The 23,380-nt window shown below is 47.0% G+C and overlaps 1 protein-coding gene and 1 long non-coding RNA gene across 8 annotated transcripts in view; one reads left to right on the forward strand and one right to left on the reverse strand.

The window, feature by feature from the left end:
- LOC103002870 (uncharacterized) overlaps positions 1-23,380 on the reverse strand; it is a 134,064-nt gene that overhangs the window by 90,433 nt on the left and 20,251 nt on the right. The window lies entirely within an intron of this gene.
- The window catches only part of AFAP1L1 (actin filament associated protein 1 like 1), a 73,111-nt gene that overhangs the window by 31,754 nt on the left and 17,977 nt on the right, over positions 1-23,380 (forward strand). For 4 of the 5 annotated variants that reach the window (XM_057539821.1, XM_057539824.1, XM_057539823.1 and 1 more), the window contains 10 exons: positions 857-955; positions 1,632-1,843; positions 3,536-3,715; positions 5,656-5,748; positions 8,605-8,710; positions 8,956-9,108; positions 10,228-10,439; positions 12,074-12,219; positions 12,973-13,045; positions 14,599-14,710. In XM_057539821.1, coding sequence (XP_057395804.1) covers positions 857-955; positions 1,632-1,843; positions 3,536-3,715; positions 5,656-5,748; positions 8,605-8,710; positions 8,956-9,108; positions 10,228-10,439; positions 12,074-12,219; positions 12,973-13,045; positions 14,599-14,710 — 1,386 coding nt within the window. The remainder of the gene's footprint in view (positions 1-856; positions 956-1,631; positions 1,844-3,535; positions 3,716-5,655; positions 5,749-8,604; positions 8,711-8,955; positions 9,109-10,227; positions 10,440-12,073; positions 12,220-12,972; positions 13,046-14,598; positions 14,711-23,380) is intronic. The other variant, XM_057539822.1, reaches the window with a different exon arrangement.

Raw genomic sequence — 23,380 nt, forward strand, 5'->3', positions numbered from 1 at the left:
GCTACTATATACAAAATAGACAACCAGCAAGGCCCTACTGTATAGCATAGGGAACTATAATCAATATCTTGTAATAAAGTATAATGGAAAAGAAAAATAAATAAATAAAAAGACCCCTGGTAATTGTGATACAGAATACAATTTGGGATAACCCCACTCCTATACTGTACTGATTCCCATGAGTGGGAAAGTGGAAGTTCAGCATCAGCAGCTGTTGTATGTGTTATTGTATGTATCCACTATTTTATGTGTTATTATTATCTCCTCTAATCCAGTTCCTCCTTTGTAGTCACAGAAATTTAGAAGGAGAGGAGGGGGTGGATGTATTAAGAAGTGAGCAGAGGGGCTGAAGTGGAAGCAGATGAGACAAAGGCAGAATAGAAAGGGGGTCTGGGCCCAGGTGCTGGGACACCACTCCCTGCAGTGCAGGGGCCAGAACTGTGACTGAGACACACACCCACACACACCAATGCTCTGGGGTCAGAGGAGAGGGGCTGACCACTCTCTGCCTGGGAAGGTCAAAGGAAAGATCTTCGAGCTGGGTTTTAGAGGGTGAGGAATGCTCTAGCAGTTGCTAAGAGGGCACAGAGAATAGCATGAACATAAGCCTGGAAGTGTGACAGGGCCCAGCAAGGTAGTTCCTGGTGACAGGAGCACAGGGGGCAGGTGTGGAGCTAGAGCAGATGAGATGCAGAGACGAGGCCCCACACCCTGGCCGGGGAGTGAAGACAAGAAGCTCTACTCCCTCTTCCCTGAGGAGGGCATGGTGTCCACGATTTTCCCCAGCCCTGGCGCCTGGCGTCTGCCTGCATTTCTCCAAGTACTGCCCTTTCTGCCCTCTCTGCCTACCCCACAGACGACTGCAGCCCAGCCCACTCGATTGTGGACAGCTACTACGAGGATGCAGACAGCAGCTACCCCGCGACCAGGATGAATGGGGAGCTGAAGAACTCTTGTAAGTACCAGGTGGATGTTCAGCCCAATTCCGTCCTCACGAAGAGCAGGCCTTGACCTGACCTTGGCATGCCCGTGCCTACCACCCCGTCACCTCCCTGGGGTCGCCACGGAGGCCTCAAAGCCCTTGTTCTCAGAGACCCTGGGATTCAGTGGGAAGACTGCTGGCATGGGAGTCAGGAGCCCCAGACCAAGCCCTTGCCCTGACTCTCGGTGACTGACCTTAGGTGAGTGATTTATTCTCTCTGAGCCTCCAGATTCCTCTGTATAAAACGGGGACTTGCTGGGTGCCATGAAAATGACCTGAGACAATGGATGCAAAGATGATGGGTAAAGACAAAAGCTGATGTTTACTGAGCCCTCACTGAGTGCCAGACACTCGGCTAAACACTCTGTATTTGTTGCTGCTCACAATAGCCCAGTGAGGTAGGTATTATTCATTATAATTGATGAGGAAACTGAAGCTCTGAGAGGTGAAGTCACTGAGATCACAAAGCAAGTAGTAAATCTGTAAGACACAGTGCCCATGCGGGGGCTTAGTCATTACCAACATCACACCTCACACCTACCCCTTCACAGCCCCGGGGCCCCAGAGCAGGGATGCCTGCAGAGGGGTAAGAAGGTGCCCCCCCACCCGGTGACGGCACAGGGACGGGTCCTTTCCGTGGCTCCTGCAGACAATGACTCTGACGCCATGAGCAGCTCCTACGAGTCCTATGATGAGGAGGAGGAGGAAGGGAAAGGGCCGCAGCCCACACACCAGTGGCCTTCAGAGGAGGCCTCCATGCACCTGGTGAGGGACTGCAGGATATGTGCCTTCCTGCTGCGGAAAAAGCGCTTCGGGCAGTGGGCCAAGCAGCTGACCGTCATCAAGGAGGACCAGCTCCTGGTGAGTGGCCACAGACGAGTGCCTCTCGGCCTCACGTGGACTTGCATGTGCCTGTGCGTGTGTCTGAGTATCTGTGTGCGTTCAGGCATGTCTGCCTCAGTTCCTCTAGGTTTGCTTTGTGCACAGAGGCTCAAAGCCCGGTGCTTCTGAGATCAGGGCTCTCCCACCCGAGAAGAATTAAAAAACAAAACAAAACCTGAAGACCTGATAAAGACTTATCAAGTTTTGTTTTGCCAGACATGAATTTTTTATCACTTTAAAACAATATTTATCATTTTTCATTATGCAAGTAAATGTATTTATTTATAAAGCCAGAAGAAAATAAAATGAAATATGATTTTTTTTTTAAAAACCCACCTAACCCCGTTGACCGAGAGCTAACCACAGTTAGATTTTGATGTATAAACTTCCACCCTCATTTCCATACATCTGTCTTTCCTAAAACTGAGCCCATGTAACACTTGTTATTATATAACTCGCTTTTTTAAACTTTTTTTTTAATTCACCATCTCTCATCACTAGCATTTCATAAAAGAAATGTACCTTTAATTCCAAAGTATAAGGATGGACATAATTTCAGGAAAAAAAAAAAACGAGAGCTGTTTACCTATTGACAAGTCTTACCGAACATACATACATTTGAAACATGACATTTTCTCACCCTGCAGCAGTGAAAAGCTCATCCCAGGCCAGAACCAGGCCAAGAATCATGACTTACTTCTTTCCACACCTTATGCCTTCTATCTTTTTCTTGACTTAGTGTACTGTCTAGGACCTCCAGTACAATGTAAGTAGAAGTGGTGAGAGCAGGCATTATTGTCTCAATCCAGATCTCGAAGGAAAGTTCAATAATTCACCATCAAAGCTGATGTTTGCCATGGGTTTTTTGTAGGTGTTCCTTATTATCACATTAAGCAAGTTCTCCTCTAAGAGTCTGCTAAGAGTTTATGTTACAAATGGGTGCAGAATTTTATCAAATATTTTTTCTGCTTCTATTAGGATATATGGTTTTTCTCCTTTTTTCTGTTAATATGATGAATTATACAGTTAGTTTTTGAATGATAACCCACTCTTGCACTCCTAGAATAAACCCCACTTGGTCTCTATGCAATATGTTTTTATGTGTGTCTGGATTCTATTTGCTAATATTTTGTTTTAGTTTTTACAACTATGTTATGAGAGAGATTAGCCTATGATTTCCTTTTTTGTAATGTCATTGTCAGGTGCTGGTATCAAGGTAATGTTAGCCTCATAATAAGAATTGGAAAGTGAGAATCATTATTGATAAACTATTGACTTCCCAAGCCCAACTCTCCATCTCTGCTAGAATTCTCTCCCCCACATTTCTGCCATGTAGCCCATTAATAGCAGGGAGCTGGCTTCCTCCCAAGACAGCCTGTTTCTTCTCTGGTTCTTTAGACTAAAACGGTCTTCCTAGTATTGTGCTAAAATCTGCCTCTTCCTAAATAGGTAGTTGTGACCCTTGGGACCGCTCAGTGGCCCTTGAGATCTGGAGATTGCCCAAAGATGCCCCTCCCAGGCTTCTCCTCTCTGTAGTGAACAGCCCCTGTCTTCATGCAGTGCCCACAGCTGGACTGGGTGGGGAGGTCTCTGTGGGGTAGGTTGAGTTTCCCTGTCTCCTCCCTCTACTCTCCACTCCAGGAGGCCCTAACCCCTTCTATTCCTGTCCAGTGTTACAAAAGCTCCAAGGACCGGCAGCCACATCTGAGGCTAGCGCTGGATGTCTGCAACGTCATCTACGTGCCCAAGGACAGCCGGCACAAGAGGCACGAGCTGCGCTTCTCCCAGGGGGCTACCGAAGTCCTGGTGCTGGCACTGCAGAGCCGGGAGCAGGCCGAGGAGTGGCTGAAGGTACAGGGGGGCTGTGCCTTCGCCCACCCCCCCTCCCTCCTACCTTCCTCTCTTCGCCAGACCCAGCCCTCAATGGAGTGGGCCCCCGTCACTGGAAGAACAGGCCTTGCTCAGGGGAGACGGGGTCAGTGCCCTTCACATAAAGCTAGGGCTTTATGTGGAAATGGGCTTCGGACATCTCCAGGAGACAGACCTCAGGCTGGAGACCTGTGTTCCTTCTAGTTATTTGAATCCCCTTTCTAACACGCCTACTGTGGGTTTATCCTACCTGCAATGTACATCTCCAGGAATGGGGAGCTTAATACCTACAAAGGAAGTTGATTTTATCATTAGACAAGCTAATCCTTTTTCTTCTTTTAATAAAGGAGAAATTCTTTCTTACCTTAGGTGAAACGTGCATACTTATCACATCCACCTATGACCCAGCCTCTGCATCCTGCAGCTACACAACAATTAGAGTTACCATGTACTGAGCACTTACTTTGTGCCATGCATTGTGCTAAGAGCTTTATACACATGACTTCATTTACTATTCACAGTGGGACTAATATTGTTCCCATTTTACAGATGAGGAAACTGAGGCACAGAGAGCTTCTGTGACTCACCCAAGGTCAACCACCAAGTGGTTCGGGCAAGGATTAGAAGCAAATAAGGAAACCTACTCCAAAGGCGACAGGCAGGGTGGCATACTGATGACAAGGGAGGACTTGGGTGCCACACAGACTTGAGTTCAAGTCCCAGACCTAAGTGGCATTTACTGGCTGTGTGATCTTCTGCAAAGGACTTCACTTCCCTGTGCCTCAGTTTCTTCCTCTATAAAATGGTTCTTGTAAGGATTCTAGAGAGTACCTGATATAGGGCCTGCCAGGCAGTAAGTCCTGAGTAACTGTCAGTGACTACTCTGCAGTGATGGTGAAGCCCTCACCCCCAGGCCCTTACAGCAGCTCTCCCCTCCTCTGATCTTCCTGCTGGAACAAAGAAACCAAACCCCTCCTTCCCTCCCTCCCCATCCTCCCTTCCTTCCTGTGATAACCAGCTCTCCCAGTGGGATGTTTACTGTTTCTCATTACTGCCTTTGTCTCAGGAGGGGAAGGAAGAGAGAGAACCTGCATGCTGGGGTGGGGGTGGGGGAGAATGCTCTGTCCTCAAGGGGTGGTTGGGTCAGAAGAAGAAGCCCTAGACCTAGAGTTAAGAGGCCTGCCTTGGCACGCCAGTTAGCCCAGAGGATAGGGCAGGCAGCCATGGCTTCGCCTCTCAGAGCCTCATCATCCTAATCTGTAATTTGGGGATCAAGGTGCCCCTGCCCCACAAGGCTGCTGTGGGGATACAATGGGATAATCCACGCAAAGCCACCTGACAGATGAGCAGCAAGTGGTCCGTTACTGTTTCACAGTCTGGATGCTTGTGCTGCATGGCCTCAGGTGAATGCCTTCGAGTCTCAGTTTCCACATCTTTGAAATGGAGAGAATAACCCTGGCTGCCTGCAGGTAGTTGTAAAGTTCCAACATGTCACAGAAGCGAGTCCTCATGCCTGTGCGGGGCATGCTGGTTCACATGGCCCTTCACACCCATCATCTCACTGGTCCTCACACACCCAAGGACGTAATAAGCAGAGGACCACTAATATCCCCATGTTACAGATGGGGAAACTAAGGCCCAGAGCGGGGAAATGGCTTTCCCAAGGCCACGCAACTAATTAGTAATGGCACCAGGCCTAGAAGCCAAGCCTCTGGGCCCAATTCAAGGGACAGACACAGGAGAAAGCCTGTTCAGATCCTGACGTGCCCCACAAATGGGGCAGGAGGCCACATCAACCCATCTCTTCCACCCAGTGATCCCAGCTGCTCTGCCTGATGGCCCTGACCACACAGACCCCATTCTTGCTTTTGCCTCCACAGCGTCCCTGCCCACCTGCTCACAGATGTGTGTCCTCTCCACAGGTCATCCGAGAGGTCAGCAAGTCCGTTGGGGGTGCTGAGGGGGCAGATGTGCCCAGATCCCCAGTCCTCCTGTGCAAGGTGGACCTGGACAAGGTACCTCTGTCTTCTCAAGGTTCCCTCTGGGCCAGGCAGTGGGGATTCCGTATGGGCTCTGCCCCAGGGGACTCGCAGGCTGGTGGTAAAGCCAGGCATTGACAGTAGGCACTCAATAAATGTCTACTGAATTCATGAATGAATGAATGCCTGTGTCCAAGGTGCAGTACAAGCCTGAGGAGGGAGTGACTACCCTGCCAGGACAGGAAGAGGTCACGTTGGAACTGAGCCACGCAAACTAAATTGGAATTAGTCAGAGAAGGCGTGTGCCCCACTGGCACATAAGTGAAACGGTCGTTTCATAGTCTGTCAGGCCAATGGCAAACACGTGCTAATGCCTATGCTTCACCAGGTGCTGTGGGTGATCAAGGGACTCCACCCCAAATCCTAAGGGGAGAGTTAAGACTCCCATACATGGGTCTCACATGACATAATACAGGCTAGCATTATAGAAAATATGACTGTGTGGCCAGGACTGTCCTAAATGCTTTACGTGCATTACCTAATTTAATTTCTACAGCAACTCTGATAAACTGCATTTTCAGAAGAGGAAGCCAAGGCATAGAGAGGTTTGCCCAAAGTCACATATAGTTAATAAAGAACAGAGCTAACTGATTTACACCCTGCCAGCCTGCCTCTCAAGGGGAGCTTCCTGAGCTCCACTGGACGAGTAGTTAGCATCTGCCGTGCGTTGGGCACTGTGCTAGGCACTGGGTGCAGTCCTAACGGTAACAGGCACAACCCCTGCCCTCCCAGCAAGGGGTTCAGACATGAATCCAATCACATAGACTTAGCAATGCCAAGCTGTGTAAGCGCCGGGAAGGAAAAGTACCAGGTACCCTGGGAGCACATGACAGGGGCTGCTCTTGTCTCAGGGTCAAGAAAGGCTTTCCTGAGGGAGCACAATTCAGAGAAGGGTGAAAAATTAGTGAGGAGGGGGAGGGAAAAGGCATTCCAAACAGGGAGAACAGGCCCTGGAGCAGGAAGAAGCATGGACGGAAAGAGGCCAGTGTGGATGGGTTCAGAGAGAAGGGGAACGTGTCAACTCTATTCGAGTGTCCTGGAAAGCCGTAGTGAGGGGACAAGGGCTCATGCTGGCTGGAGGGGCAAGGGGGGTTAGGGAGGTTGGGCACCTATGTTGAGCCTTTAAGAATGGGCAAGACTCTGCCCCACTGGGGCAGAGGTGGACCAAGGGACAGGGGCTGCAAGGGAAGGGAGCAGCAGAAGCAAAGGTGGGGTCAGCAGAGTCATTAGGAGAGGAAGGGTGGAGGGCTCACTCAGCCTTTGCCATTAGTGGAGGCGGAAGGAAAGCAGTGTTGAGGGCGCGCATGTGTGTGTATGAGTGTGAAAGAGTGTGTGTGTGAGTGTGAAAGAGTGTGTGTGTGTACACACACCTGCAGCTGCATGCTGTGGTGCAGTTCAGAGGATGGGTAGAGGGGAGGAAGAGGCAAGCCTGTAGAGATGGGCTCTCCTGTGGCTGAGTGTACAGGGGGAGGGTAGCTAAAATGTTTAGCGTGGTATTTTTGGAGAAGAGTGGGAGTGAGGACGTGGCATTGGTGGCTCTGTCTCTCCATGGACTCCTGTGATTGAGGTGTCATCATCATTAAGTCAATTCCAAAGTACTCACAGTGTTTCTTTGTATTTGCTTTCTATCTTAATGAAAAACTTACCATCTGTACACCATCACAGAATAGAACCATAACTTCTGTCTCACAATTTACAGGGGTGATTCTTTATACTTGACAGTTCTAACCAATTTCTGACAGCTGCCATTTTTCCAGCCTTTGGAAATTGGGGGGAGTACATGGCCTCTCTTATCTCCCCCTGCTTTCTAGTACTAGGCTTACAGCAAAGCATCCCTGAGCCTGGTCTGGGGTATCCTCGGCAGGAAAGGTTTAGGGGCCTCAGAGCTCTGTAAGTCCACCTTTTTAAGTGGATGGGTTTTAGTCTTGTCCTGAGTCTGGCTGGCATAATTTAGCTTCTTAAAGTGAGATGGCCGCATACCACACAGGTGTTAGAAATGATACAGTCTGTTGGCCTCACAGTTTCACTTGGGCCCGTTCCCTGGTACCTCACAGCAGCCCACTGAAACGAGAAGCCTTCTCAAGTGAGAAGCCTTGGGGAGATGAAAGGATTTTCCCACATTCCCACAGCTAAGTAGAGACTTAATTTCTTCCAAGGTCCATCTGACTACTCTGCACCACTCCCTAATAGGAATGAATGAATGACTAGTCCAGAGTTGGCATAATGAGTAAAAATTAATGTTGGCTGACAATGAAGTTGTTACCATGGTGTGTATGTGCGTCTTTACCATCCTCTCATCCAAGCTAGAATTGTAATGGACTCCTCTCTCATCACCACTCACATTTACTGGTCACCAAGTTCTGTCATGACTACTTTGAAAATGCCAACTCATCTCTTTTTCTCCATCCTCACTGTCGCTTGGTTCATCCCCCTATCAAGTCTCAGCTTGCCCAGGATGACACTCTAAGTGCCTCTTTTGCTTCCAGTCTTGCCCCCCTCTTATCCACCCCCATGATGCCGCTGGGGGCAGCTTCCAAAACCAACTCCATTAGTGTCCCACTTAAATACCTTCTCAGCTCCCCATCTACCAAATGTAGTCCAAACTCCTAGGACATTAATCTCAGTCCGTTATATTGAATTCCTCACTCCCCAAATAGACTGTGAGTAACTGGAAGACACAACCATCCTAAGTCATCGCTGTCTTCCTCGTACCAGTACAGTATCAGGCACATGACAGTTGCTGACAAATATTTGTTAGCTAATCCTCATGTACAGGGGTCAGGGGGAGACTGAACCAACAAAGGAGAACTTTCTAAATGTGCCCTCTGATAGGGGGCTGTCTGTGTCCCTCCCCAGAGGCTGTCCCAAGAGAAGCAGACCTCGGATTCCGACAGCATGGGCCTGGGCGACAACTGTTCCACCCTTGGCCGCGAACACGGTAGGAGCCTCTGGGGGCTCAGGCTGGAAAATGCTTGAGCTGGGAGAGGCCTTGCCACAAGCACACAGTGCAGAGCAGGTCCTGACCACTCTGAAGACCTAGGTGATGTGACCTGGCCTATCCATACCTGGAGCTGTAGGCCAAGCCCTGTGTGCAGGCTGAAAGGTTGGGGGGAAGGGCTAGGGGCGGGTGGATCTGGGACTTGGGGCTCCCTCCCCTCCCCTAACCCATCTCCATGGCAACAGGCAAAGGGAAGAAGAGCAGCCTGTCAGAGCTGAAGGGTTCAATGAGCAGGGCTGCGGGCCGCAAGATCACCCGTATCATCAGCTTCTCGAAGAAGAAGGCACTGGCCGATGACCTGCAGACATCCTCTACCGAGGAGGAGGTTCCATGCTGTGGTGGGTACCGGGCATGTGGGAGTGAATTCAGACCCTGTTGATGAGGGCTCCGGGGGCCAAGCCAGGAGACCCTCCAGGCCTAATCTACCTCACTCCCAAGGCAGAGGACAGAATCCTCCTACTGGAAGGCTAACCCCCACTCCATCAATAATCCATGCCCTTCCGTCACTTCTCCTCCATGAAGCCCTGACGCCTAACAGAAGGAAAAGCCAACTGACTCTGTTTCTGTGCTCCCTGTGACCTTAGTGCCAATCACTGCCCACCTCTGGGCCTCAGCTTCCTCTACTATGACAAGAGGAGAGTATCTTACTTCCCAGTATATAATATGCCAGGTGTTTAAGTTATGGCCCAGTCTTACAAGGATATTTCTTGGATAAAAATTTTTAAGTACTTTTCATTATAAATGCATTCAATGTGAGTTAAAAGGAGTTTGGAAGGAAAAAAACATATTGTCTATCTAAATGCAGTTTTCCATGTACCGGAATCCAATAGAAAATCATGTATTTTAGATAAACAGTAATATTCTGCTAACCTGGAAAGAATATTATAAAAGCACATGGCTATAAAGAAATATTTTGTAAGTGGATCAGGACATGTTATGGTAAAAAATAAGTTAAAATCTAAAACGTTGAGGGAATTCTAATCTCGTCAGCCATCAGCCTGTCCCTTACTTGTTTTATAATTCTTTATCTTGGCTAGATGTTTTTGTTCCCACATGCTGCCACCAGGTGTCAGCATCACCCATTATTTTCTGTCTTCAGTAATAATAGTTTTGACATTTTAGGAGGAAAGGCGAGAGGAAGAGTTGTGTCTTTTATTCATTCTGTACGGTAGTTCTGCCCTTTTCATCAAGCTTGGTATAGTCTAAAGGCTGTGCATGTATGTACAAATATGATTATCAGTCCCCATTTCATAGATAACAAACTGAAACTCAGAGGCAGAAGAGGATGCCTGAGGTCACAGGCCACGAGTGAGCTGATCTGGGACCCAGAAGGCCTTCTTTCCAGCTAGAGGACAAGGGTTATCCAAGTGCTCTGTCCCCGGGGTGTAGACCCACGCACCCTGACTTGTATCCCCCAGGGCTGTTAGGAGGTCACACCACTGGTCTCCCCCTCCCAGGTTATCTGAATGTGCTGGTGAACCATGGCTGGAAGGAACGCTGGTGCCGCCTAAAGTGCAACACCTTGTATTTCCATAAGGACCGCACGGACCTGCGGACCCACGTGAATGCTATCGCCCTCCATGGTTGTGAGGTGGCCCCAAGCTTTGGGCCCAGACACCCATTTGCCTTCAGGATCCTGCGCAACCGGCAGGAGGTTGCCATCTTGGAGGTGAGAGGAGAAAATGCAGGTGGGCCTTAGTGGTAGGAGGTGAGAGGAGCTCTGGCCTGGACTTTGGCTTTTGTCCACAGTACCTTGCTACTGACATTATAGGGACTAAGGAAGAGGGAAAGTAAGCCAACTGTTGCCAAGTAACCAACAGAGTTGCTGGTTAAACTATAGAACACCCACTGAAATTTGAATTTCAGATAAACAACAAATAATTCTTTTTAATAGAAGTACATCCCATATTTGGGACATACCTATACTAAAAAATAATTCACTGTTTATCTGAAACTTGAATTTAACAGAGAATTCTGCATTTTTATTTGTTAAACTGGCAACCCTAGACCCAAGGTTTGTTTATTCTGCCTTAGAAATATAATCCCAAACCTGAAAGGCATCTAGTCTGATCTAACTCCAATCTGATTCTGGAATCCTCTCTAAAACTTACTCCCCACCAGTGACTGTCCACTTCAGATAAACCACTGCCCTTCAAAGTAGCTTGCTCCTCCCACCAAGCAACTAAATTTTTACAAAGATTTTCTCCATATTGAGTTGCAATCTTAAGCTCTGTGAAGGTAGTGACCACACCTCTTCTGCATACTTTTGTTTTTCCAGAACCCACCATGATGTCCAGCACATACTAAGGGCTCAATTAAGATCTGTTGAACAAATGGCTGAATGACAATGCCATTTCATTTCACCCATTCATTTTTCATACCTACCCACCGGCACCAGCCCTCCTCTCTGGGGTCACCCAGAATATGCTGACTCTCTCTCTACATGTCAATCCTTCAGCTATTTAGAATTTAAAATATTAACTGGGAGGAAAACTTAAACAACTACCCCCTCACATTACAGATAAGAAAACTGAGACCAGGGCAGGCATGTGCCTTATCCAAAGTTCCACAGAGGATCAGTGGCCTCTAGTCTTTCCCTAGAACTAAGACCCAGCCTCTTGGTCTTGTTTTCTTTGCCCAGTACCCACTGCCTGTGTCAGTTCTTAAATTTCAGGAAATATTGACTCTGTCACTTTTACTTTTGATAGTTTGAGATGGGTCTCTTATTTCTCTTCAATTAAACAAAGAGCTTTCTGGCAAAAAGTGTGCTTTTTAAATTCAAGTTCAGTATTTGTGTGCTAACTTGATTTTATAATAATGCTCTTTAAATAAGAACGTAAGTATATGTTTAGTTGACCAGCAACTTCTTGGAGATTTTCCTGTATACAGTACTATATATAATTGGCATTTATAATACAAGAAAAAAAATTGATTGGGTTATGTGATAAATAGCCTCATTTAATAAAAAGCAAATATTAAAAAAAATTCAGAGAACACCTGAATTTTGTTTTCATATCCAAATGGTCAGGAAGGCTCTGAGGATAGTGAGTGAGGTTATGTGTCTTAGAGAGGTAGTCAGGGAGGGCTTCTCTGAGGAGGTAGCCTTAGAGCAAAGACCTGAATAGAGGGAAGGTGGGAGCCACTTGGGTTTCTGGATGTGTGTTCTAGTCTTGCTCCTCTTGGATCCCTAAGTATTGGGTACATAACAGATACTATATGAATATGGGTTTGGCTGAAGTGAGCAGGTAGCCAGAGGCTCTGACGGTGCCAAAGTGAACCCAGCTTGTGCCTCCTCTCCCTCAGGCAAGCTGCTCTGAGGACATGGGCCGCTGGCTCGGGCTGCTGCTGGTGGAGATGGGCTCCAAAGTCACTCCCGAAGCGCTGCATTATGACTACGTGGACGTGGAGACCTTAACCAGCATCGTCAGTGCGGGGCGCAACTCCTTCCTGTGAGGGCCGGCATCCCATGGCCCACGTCCACCCTCAACCTTTCCTATCTCAGCTCCCTCTCAGAGGCGGAGTCCAGCCTTGGGAATGGGAGGGGAGGGAGGAAGGGCTGAGAAAGGCTGCTTCCTTGGGAAGTCAGAGTGGGTGCCTTCCTCTTCTAGCAGGCAGGAGTGAGCTGGTTAAAGGAGGTAGCCCAGGGTCAGGGGACACTGTGGACGGAATGAGCCAGAAAGGAGAAGCCTTTTTGTACAGTGGCCTGCGCTCTGCTCTCATGCCATGGAAACTTAGCGTCCCCATACCCTTGAGCCTCTGGGCGGGCACAGGGCTGGTGTGCAGAGTTTGGCATTATCAGTGCCATATTCAAGGCACGGCTCTATCACGACCAACAGCTTGGGCTGGTTGCTTGCCAGCCTGGATCCTCTGTTTTCTCGCTTATAGAATGGAGGTGACGAATCACCTGCTTCCTGAGTTGTTATGAGAATCCCATGGGTTTCTATAAAGCTCTTAACACATCAGTGTCCTAGTGCTGCCTGGCCTATAAAGCTCTTAACACATCAGTGTCCTAGTGCTGCCTGGCCTATAAAGCTCTTAACACATCAGTGTCCTAGTGCTGCCTGGCATGGTTGCTATCACTAACTTTCTGACCTCCATTAAAAGCTGCTGCCAGAATCAAATGAGAGAATGGACAGGAAAGCACTGTAAGCTGCATAAGTATCATTGTCACCATCATCATCATCGTCCCTTGTATTTTCTAGATATGCAAGATCCTGCCAGGATCAGTGGCCTGAGCCCCGAGTCTATGATGATGTTCCTTATGAAAAGATGCAGGTACGGTCCCTTGAGACTTCGGGGAACATGGCAAAAGCCACTTATTAGCTCTCCCCCACTACTCCTTTTTTCCTTTGCCTCAGAGAGATCATTTTCGTTTAACCAGCAGCTAGAAGGCGGGGGAGAGGGGACCTTCTTACGACAGACCATGGCTCAGGGGAAAGAATCTCTGGAACAGGAAACTGAGCAGTGCAGTGGAAAGATCCCCTGACCAGGAAGAAGAAAGGGCTGTGCATCTATAAAGCACTGCTCCAGTCTGAGCAAGGTGTTGGACTGTCCACTGCTGTTTACTGCTCTGTGAACTGACTGATTCAGTAGTGTCTCAGGGCGATAATAAGAGGCCTTTCCCTGGTGGCAACCACAGTCTAGGCTTCAGCTCCCAGGACAGTCTCCCTGTCTTGCTCACTAAACCAAGGAGATGCCAACTTATTAATTTACAGTGAGGCCTCTGTAGCCATCACTTGACCCATACTGCTCCGCAGCATGCCCCGTGCCTTCTCCTGCCACGGGAGAGCCAGAGGATGACATTCTGATCAGACAGTGGTTGGTGGGTCAGGCCTCACAGCTAGAGGAGAGAGAGAGGGAATCAAGCTGCCAAGGAAAGCAGATGTGTTTGCGGGCCAGGACCCCTGCCTTGGACAGTGCTGGATGACACTATGAGCTCTCACCTCTAGGACTCCCTTTGCTACTAGAAACTTCTCCAGCCATCCTTCTGTCTACATGGTCTTTCTTCAGACTCATATGAACCAGTAGATGCAGCTTGAGACTGTTCTCAGCTGCAGAGTTTAGTAGTAAGACAGCTTAGTGCTTAAGGACATGAACTTTGCACTCAGGGCTGAGTTCAAGTTACCTTGGGTTTCATTTCTCTGGTCCTCACTTCCTGGCTCCACATGAATATGATAAAAGCTACCTGATAGGACTACTGCAAAAACTAAATGAAATACTTTATGGAAAAAACTTAGCACAGTACCTGGACATTGGAAGGTCTTATACAGAGGAGTAAATAGTACTGTTGTTATCAACAGCAGTATTACATGACATTATCATCATATTCCACTCATGGTTTCCTGAGCTTTGACAAGAATTGTAGTGTTCTCACGACTCTTCATGCAAAAATGTATAGCCAGTCTATTAAGTTATGTCACTTCTACCATTGGCTGATCTCATCTATGACTTTTTTTTTAACTTAAGACTTTATATTAGCAATTTGGAAAACTTGAAGGATACGTCCAAATGATGTGAGGACAAAAATATCTATGATAAATCAAATATGGTCACTCACGGTCTTTTGAGACTTCCTAATTTTCCTCTCAGCAGACATTCCAGTTTAGGGTTGCCTTCTGCTGCCCCCCACAGGAAGGTATGAGGATCAAGTAATACACTGCTAGTGCAAGTGGTTTATAAACTGTTGAGGGCTGCACACATCTAAAAATGTAAGGCCAAGATCTCAGAGGTCATGTAGTACTCAGCCACTGAGCACACACCAGAAATCACCTACACTGAGGATTCTGAGCCCACCCACACTTTACCTTCTCCTTCCATCTCTCACCCAGGACGAGGAGCCTGAGTGTCCCTCTGGAGCCCAGATCAAGCGCCATGCCTCCACCTGCAGTGAGAAGTCCCATCGGGCAGACCCACAGGTCAAAGTCAAGCGCCATGCCTCCAGTGAGTTCTGTGTGCAAGGGAAGAAGGGAGGGAAAAGTCCGGGACAGGAGCAGGGTCGGGGGGGTGTCTCAAAATCAGATCCTTGCTGGAGTCATGCGGGTAAATAAGTGAAGAGAGGTATAAGAAAATACTCTAAGAAAAATAACAGCACAAGCAGAGTGATAAAGGGCAGCTAGCAGGTAGCCTCAGAGGGGAAACAACAGGGAATGGGTTGGGGGAGACTGAAGGAAACTGCAGTGCTCAGGCCCCAGCTCTAGGGGCAGCTACTACTTAGCTCCAGCCAAGGCCCCCATGCAGCAGTGCCAGCCCAGATTTGCCAATTATTCAAAAGAGACCAGAAATCTACTTATTTTTTAATATAAGCAACTATTTAAAAATTTTAACACTACATAAAGCCATATATATATGGCTTACCTCTGTGTCCCAGCCCAAGCTCTGCCTAGCACCCCATAGGAGCTTGCTGAATTGCCTGATCACCACACTGCACAATAAATAATGACTAACTATGCCAGACAACTCTATGTAAGTTCTCTTTGATTCCCAACATTAATCTCTACTCCTGTATGATTTATCTTTATGAGCAAGCCAGCTTCCTGTAGGACAGCATGTCCTAAGAGTCTTTTATTTGTTGTTTTTACTTTCTTCCCCCGTACTTGAACAAAGTCAAGTTCTAGTCTTTGCTTTTTGAAGATTTATTTTTTTAAATACTTTTCTTTATGATAGCTCCATTTCATTAGCGTAGATAATCTCTTCTGGGAGTCAGGAGACCTATATTCCATTCCTCACTTGGTCACTAAATTACTGTGTAACTTTGGAAAAGTCCCCTCCCCTCTCCAGAGAGTTTCCCCTCTAAGCAATTAGAGGTTTGTTGTGTAGCATTCCTTATACTCCATGCTCAGAGACACTAGAAATACAGGGCCTTATGAAATGTCCATTTCAAGATGGGAAACTAAATTGAAATAAGCATGTCAGATTGAAGAAATCATAAAACATAAAAAAAAAAAACCAAAACAAAGATAACAAAAAACAGACTCTTCCTTCAAATTAAATCTTACATTGAAGCCCAGTTTATAAGAGAGAGAGAAAAGTGGAGCTGCTTTGCCTGGAGTCTGGAGGCCCACTTGGCCTCCCCTTTGCCCCACATGGTAGCCTGTTACCCATCACTATGAAATCATAGGGCTCCTTGCAGACAGTTGGAAACTATGGATCTAGTCCAAACATGTTTTTCAGATGAAGGAACTGAAGAACATAAGAGAAGGGTCTTACCCAAGATCATGTATTAACTACCAACTGTTACATAACAAATTACCCAAAATTTCATAGCTCAAAACCTAAGTGTGTGTTATGTCAGTGTTCTGTGGGTCAGGAATCCCGGGCAGCTTAGTTAGGTAGTTCTGGATTGGGGTCTCTTGTGAGGTCACAGTCAAGACGTCAGCTGGTCATTTGAAGTCATCTGAAGGCTTGACACGCTGGAGGATCTGCTCCCAAGATGGTTGATTTGTATGCCTGGCAAGTCTGGGCTGGCTTTTGGAAGGGGGCCTCAGTTCCTTGCCAGGAGGACCTCACCATTGGGCTGCTTGTCCTCATGACAAGACAGCTGGCTTCTCCCAGAGCAAGTGACCCAGGAAGGAGGAACAGGGCAGAAGCTGCAATGTTTTTGTGAACTAGCTTTTGTGATAATTTCTGCCATATCCTAATGGTTACACAGGTCAGCCTATCTAGTGTGGGAAGGGACTGCAAAAGGACACAAATATGAGAAAACAAAAATCATGGGAACTGAGGGCATTACTGAGAAAAATGATGGCATGAGAAGCTCCACAGACCCATTCCCCAGAAAACAACCATAACTGGTAAAGATTGCTAAATCAGGGCTTCCCTGGTGATGCAGTGGTTAAGAAACCGCCTGCCAATGCAGGGAACATGGGTTCGAGCCCTGGTCTGGGAAGATCCCACATGCCACGGAGCAACTAAGCCCGTGCGCCACAACTACTGAGCCTGCACTCTAGAGCCCGCGAGCCACACCTACTGAAGCCCGAGTGCCTAGAGCCCGTGCTGTGCAACAAGAGAAGCCACCAAAATAAGAAGCCCATGCACTGCAACGAAGAGTAGCCCCCGCTCGCCGCAACTAGAGAAAGCCCGCGTGCAGCAACGAAGACCCAACACAGCCGTAAATTAAATAATTAATTAATTAATTTTAAAAAAAAAAAGATTGTTAAATCAATCATCTGAAGTCTCTAGAAATTGTCCTAAGGGCATATGGCAAATGAAGATTTATTCTAGAAAATTTACTAAATCTCAGTAAAAAGTGAGAGTTTGTGGCATCTGAGCCACCACCTTCTCCTTTACCCTTTTCCCAGCTCAGTGTAACAAAATCTCCAGATGTGGACAAGAAAACGAGGCTCTCTCTCCTCTAGCTCCCAGTCAAGAGCTGCAGTATCTCCCCAGTAAGAGCAGGTAACCAGCATTTCTCATCACCCCTAGCTATGTGCTACAGACACTAAATCCCAAGTGAGTGTAGCCCAGAAGTAGGGTGCTCCCTTTCTCTACCCAGACCCCACTCATAGAGCAGAGGCTCTACTGCAGGTTGGGCAGGCCGAAGATGTGGGGGCCCTGACTGCCCTCACCCCAGCTCACTCATAATGCAGGGGTTCCACACTAGGAGAGGAAAGCTAAGAAGACCAGAGGTTACAGTCCCCACCCAGCACCCTGCTCACAAAACAGAGATGTCACTCCAAGAGAAGCAGGCCACTGTTCCCACCCCTAGATTCAGAACAGTGACTCAGAGATTCTGCCCAAGGTGAAAGGCAGGTCATAAAAACAGTGAACTCCGGGCTTCCCTGGTGGCGCAGTGGTTGAGAGTCCGCCTGCCAATGCAGGGGACACGGGTTCGAGCCCTGGTCTGGGAAGATCCCACATGCCGCGGAGCGGCTGGGCCCGTGAGCCACAATTGCTGAGCCTGCGCGTCTGGAGCCTGTGCTCCGCAACAAGAGAGGCCGCGATAGCGAGAGGCCCGCGCACCGCGATGAAGAGTGGCCCCCGCTTGCCACAACTGGAGAGAGCCCTCGCACAGAAACGAAAACCCAACACAGCCATAAATAAAATAAATTAAAAAAAAAAAAAAAAAAAAAAAAAAACAGTGAACTCCAAAGCTCCCCTTCAAAAGAACTGACTTTAGTGGAAACAGAGTGTGGAGCAAATGATGATACAGAGCGTTGTCAAAAACAATAAAGCAGGGACTTCCCTGGTGGTCCAGTGGTAAAGAATCCTCCTTCCAATTCAGGGGATGTGGTTCGATCCCTGGTCGGGGAACTAAGTTTCCACATGCCGCAGGGCAACTAAGCCCGCGCACCACAACTATTGAGCTTGCATGCCTCAACAAGAGAGCCCACATGCCGCAAACTACAGAGCCCACGCGCTCTGGAGCCCTCGCGCCATAACTAGAGAGAAAACCCGCACATCACAACTAGAGAGAAGCCCGAGCACCACAACAAAGAGACCGCTCACTGTAACAAAAAGATCCCACATGCCTCAACGAAGACCCCATGTGCTGCAACTAAGACCTGATGCAGCAAAAAAAAAAAAAAAAAGGAAAATAAATAAATTAAATAAATAAATATTTTTTAAAAATAGAGGAATCAGCTGACAATTAGTGAAGCCTAACAGCTGGGTGTGATCCCTAAGGCTGTACCCATTCAGGATCAACATCAGAGGCTTCACGCTGCAGGGAGAAATGTACTTCACTAAAAGAGCCAACTAAGTCACTAAACAAATAAACAATCTGGTGGGGGGTAGGGGTCAGTATACCTAGAGATGCTACGATACATTTATAAAATGTCCAATTTTCAAAAAAAAAATTATGAAACATGCGAAGAAACAGGAAAGTGTGACCCATACAGAGGGGAAAAGGCAGGCAACAGAAACTGTCTATGAGAGGACCCACATGTGGAATTTAACAAAGATTTCAAAGCATCCTTTGTAAATATGTTCAAAGAACTAAGGGAAACCATGCTTAAAGAAGTAAAGGGGGCTTCCCTGGTGGCACGGTGGTTACGAATCTGCCTGCCGGGCTTCCCTGGTGGCGCAGTGGTTGAGAATCTGCCTGCCGATGCAGGTGACACGGGTTCGAGCCCTGGTCTGGGAAGATCCCACATGCCACGGAGCAACTAGGCCCGTGAGCCACAACTACTGAGCCTGCGCGTCTGGAGCCTGTGCCCTGCAACAAGAGAGGCCGCGACAGTGAGAGGCCCGCGCACCGTGATGAAGAGTGGCCCCCACTTGCCGCAACTAGAGAAAGCCCTCGCACAGAAACGAAGACCCAACACAGCCAGAAATAAATATTAAAAAAATAATTAATTAATTAATTAAAAAAAAAAAAAGAATCTGCCTGCCAATGCAGGGGACACAGGTTGAGCCCTGGTCCAGGAAGATCCCACATGCCATGGAGCAACTAAGCCTGTGCACCACAACTACTGAGCCTGTGCTCTAGAGCCTGCAAGCCACAACTACTGAGCCCGCGTGCTACAACTACTGAAGCCCGCGCTCCTAGACCCTGTGCTCCACAACAAGATAAGCCACCACAATGAGAAGCCCACTCACCGCAACAAAGAGTAGTCCCCTCTCGCTGCAACTAGAGAAAGCCCGTGCACAGCAACAAAGACCCAAGGCAGCCAAAAATAAATATAAATGAAAATAAATAAATTTATTTTTAAAAAAAGAAGTAAAGGAAGAAATTGGAGAGTACAAAGTAAAACTGTCACTGCGGATAACATGATACGATACATAGAAAATCCTAAAGACACCACCAAAAAACTTCTAGAGCACATCAGTGAATTTGGTAAAGTTGCAAGATACAAAATTAACATAGAGGAATGTGTTGCACTTCTATACGCTAACGTAGAACTATCAGAGAGAGAAATTAAGAGTAAAAATCCCATTTACACATTTAAAAAGAATAAAATACCTAGGAATAAATCTCTTTTTTTAAACTTAGATAGGTTTTTTTTTTTTTTTGGCCATACCATGTGGTTTGTGGGATCTCAGTTCCCCAACCAGGGATTGAACCCAGGCTGCAGCAGTGAAAGCCAAGAATCCTAACCACTAGGCCACCAGGGATCTCCCAGAATAAATCTAATTAAGGAGATAAAGATCTATACTCAGAAAACTATAAGACACTGTTGAAAGAAACTGAAGACAACACAAAGAGATGAAAAGATATACCAGGCTCATGGATTAGAAGAATTAATATTGTTAAAATGACCATATTACCCAAGACAATCTACAGATTCAATGCAATCCCTATTAAAATACCAATGGCATTTTTCACAGAACTAGAAAAAATAATTCTAAAATTTGTATGAAAACACAAAGATGCCAAAGAGCCAAAACAATCTTGAGAAAGAAGAACAAAGCTGGAGATACCATGCTATCTGATTTCAAACTATACTATAAAGCTACAGCAATCAAAACAGCATGGGAATGGCACAAAAACAGACATAGAGATCAGCGAAACAGAACAGAGAGCCTAGAAATGAACCCACACTTATATGGGCAATTAATCTATGGCAAAGGAGAGAAGGAAATACAATGGGGAAAAGACAGTGTCTTCAATAAACAATATTGGGAAAACTTGACAATCACATGTGAAAGAATCAAACTGGACTACTTTCTCAAACCATATACAAAAATAAACTCAAAATGGATTAAAGACTTAAATGTAAGACCCTAAAACCATAAAACTTCTAGATGAAAACATAAGCACTCACTCTCTGACACTGGTCTTAGCAATATTTTTGGATATGTCTCCTTAGGTGAGGGAAACAAAAGCAAAAATAAACAAACAGGACTACATCAAACTAAAAAGCTTTTGCACAGTGAAGGAAACTATCAACAAAACAAAAAAGCCACTGACTGAATAAGATAAAATATTTGCAAATATTATATCCAATAACAGATTAATATACAAAATATACAAAGAACTCATATAATTCAACATCAAAAAAATAAACAATCTAATTAAAAAATAGGTATAGGACTATAGACATTTTTCCAAAGAAGACATACAGATGGCCAAAAGGCACATGAAAAGATGCTCAACATCACTAATCATCAGGGAAATACAACTCAAAATCACAATGAGATATCACCTCACACCTGTCAGAATTGCTATTATCAAAAAGACAACAAATAACAAGTGTTGGTGAGGATATGGAGAAAAGGGAACTCTTGTGCACTGTTGATGGGAATGCAAATTGGTGCAGCCCCTATGGAAAACAGTATGGAGGTTCCTCAAAAAATTAAAAATAGAACTGACATATGATCCAGCAATTCCACTTCCGAGTATGTATCCAAAGAAAATGAAAAACACCAATTAGAAAAGATATATGCACTCCTATGTTTATTGCAGCATTATTTACAACAACCAAGATATGGAAGGAGGGCTTCCCTGGTGGCGCAGTGGTTGAGAATCTGCCTGCCAATGCAGGAGACACGGGTTCGAGCCCTGGTCTGGGAAGATCCCACATGCCACGGAGCAGCTGGGCCCGTGAGCCACAGCTGCTGAGCCTGCGCGTCTGGAGCCTGTGCCCCGCAACGGGAGGGGCCGCGATAGTGAAAGGCCCGCGCACCGCGATGAAGAGCGGTCCCCGCACCGCGATGAAGAGTGGCCCCCACTTGCCGCAACTAGAGAAAGCCCTCGCACCAACCGAAGACCCAGCACAGCCAAAAATAAATAAATAAATAAATAAATAAATAAAATTAAAAAAAAAAAAAAAAAAAAAGATATGGAAGGAACTTAAATGCCCATCAAAAATGAATGGATAGAAGCCCTGCCCCCATTGTCCCAGGAATGCGTGGATAGCAGCCATGCCTAGGAGATCCATAAGCAGGCGCCAAGAGCTGCCCCCGCTGTCCCTGGAGCACACAGATAACAGCCACCCCTAGGAGACCTATGAGCAGGTGTCAAGCCCTGCCCCCACTGTCCTGGGAATGCATGGACAGCAGCCGCCTCTAAGAGACCCATGAGCAGGCGCCAAGCCCTGCCCCCGCTATCCCAGGAGAGTGCAAAGGCCACGGTACCTGCACACACCATATCAAAGGGATAACTGCCAGCACATGCTGAGGAAAGAGGCAGCAAGCATACAAACTAAAAGCAGCCCCTCGATTCCAGAAAAGATTGTGGAGTAGGGGGACTTGAGCTCACCTCCTCTCACAAAAACACCAAAATCACAACTAACTGCTGAACAACCATCAACAAAAAAGACTGGAACCTACCAAAAAAGATATTTTACATCCAAAGACAAAGAAGAAGGCACAATGAGATGCTACGAGTGGCGATTTCATGACATAATCAAATCCCATACCCACCAGGTGGGCGACCCACAAACTGGACAATATTTATATCACAGAGGTTCTCCCACAAGAGTGAGAGTCATGAGCCCCATGTCTGGCTCCCCAGCCTGAGGGTCTGGCATCGGGAGGAGGAATCCCCAGAGCATTTGGCTTTGAAGGCCAGCGGGGCTTGAGTGCTGGAGTGCCACAGGACTGGGGGAAACAGAGACTCCACTCTTGGAGAGCACACACAAGGTTTCCCATACACTGGGACACAAAACAAAGCAGTAACTCCATAAGAGCTGGGGCTGGACCTACCTACGAGTCTTGGAGGGTCTCCTGGGGAGGCAGGGGTCGGCTGTAGATCAATGAGGGGGCAAGGACACTGGTGGCAGAGAACCCAGAGAATATTTTGGCTTGAGCTCTCCCAGAGGTCGCCATTTTAGCATCAAGACCTGGCCCTACCTAACAGCCTACAGGCTCCAGTGCTGGAATGCCTCAGCCCAAACAACCAGCAGGATAGGAACACCCATCAGCACACAGGCTGCCTAAAGCCATACTGAGCTCACAGCCACCTCTGAACACATCCCTTGACATGGCCATGCCCACCAGAGGGACAAGACCCATCTCTACCAACAAGTGGGCAGGGACCAGTCCCTCCCACCAGGAAGCCTGTACAAGCCTCAGGACCAACCTCACTGGCCAGGGGCAGACACCAGAAGCAAGAGGATCTATGCTCCTGCAGCTAGTGGAAAGGAGACCACAAACCCAGAAAGTTAGAAAAAAATGAGATGGCAGAGAAATATGTTCCAGACAAAGGAACAAGATAAAAACCCAAAAGAGGGACTTCCCTGGGGGTCCAGTGGTTAAGAATCCATCTTGCAACACAGGGGATGCCGGTTTGATCCCTGGTTGGGGAACTAAGATCCCACATGCCGCAGGGCAACTAAGCCCTCATGCCACAACAAGAGAGCCCATGTGCCGCAACTACAGAGCCCACACACTCTGGAGCCTGTGCACCACAACTAGAGAGAAGCCTGTGTGGCACAACTAGAAAGAAGCCTGTGAGCTGCAACAAAAGATCCCGCGTGCCGCAGCTAAGACCCAACACAGCCAATAAATGAATAAATAAATAAATAAATATTAAAAAAAAAAACAGAAGAACAACTAAGTGAAGTGGAGATAGGCAACCTATCTGAAAAAGAATTTAAAGTAATGATAGTAAAGATAATCCAAGATCTCAGAAAAAGAATGGAGGCACAGATTGAGAAGATACAAGAGATGTATAACAAAGAGCTAGAAAATTTAAAGAACAAACAGGGACTTCCCTGGTGGCACAGTGGA

Source organism: Balaenoptera acutorostrata, chromosome 2 (assembly GCF_949987535.1).
Source record: "Balaenoptera acutorostrata chromosome 2, mBalAcu1.1, whole genome shotgun sequence".
Classification (NCBI taxonomy): domain Eukaryota; kingdom Metazoa; phylum Chordata; class Mammalia; order Artiodactyla; family Balaenopteridae; genus Balaenoptera; species Balaenoptera acutorostrata.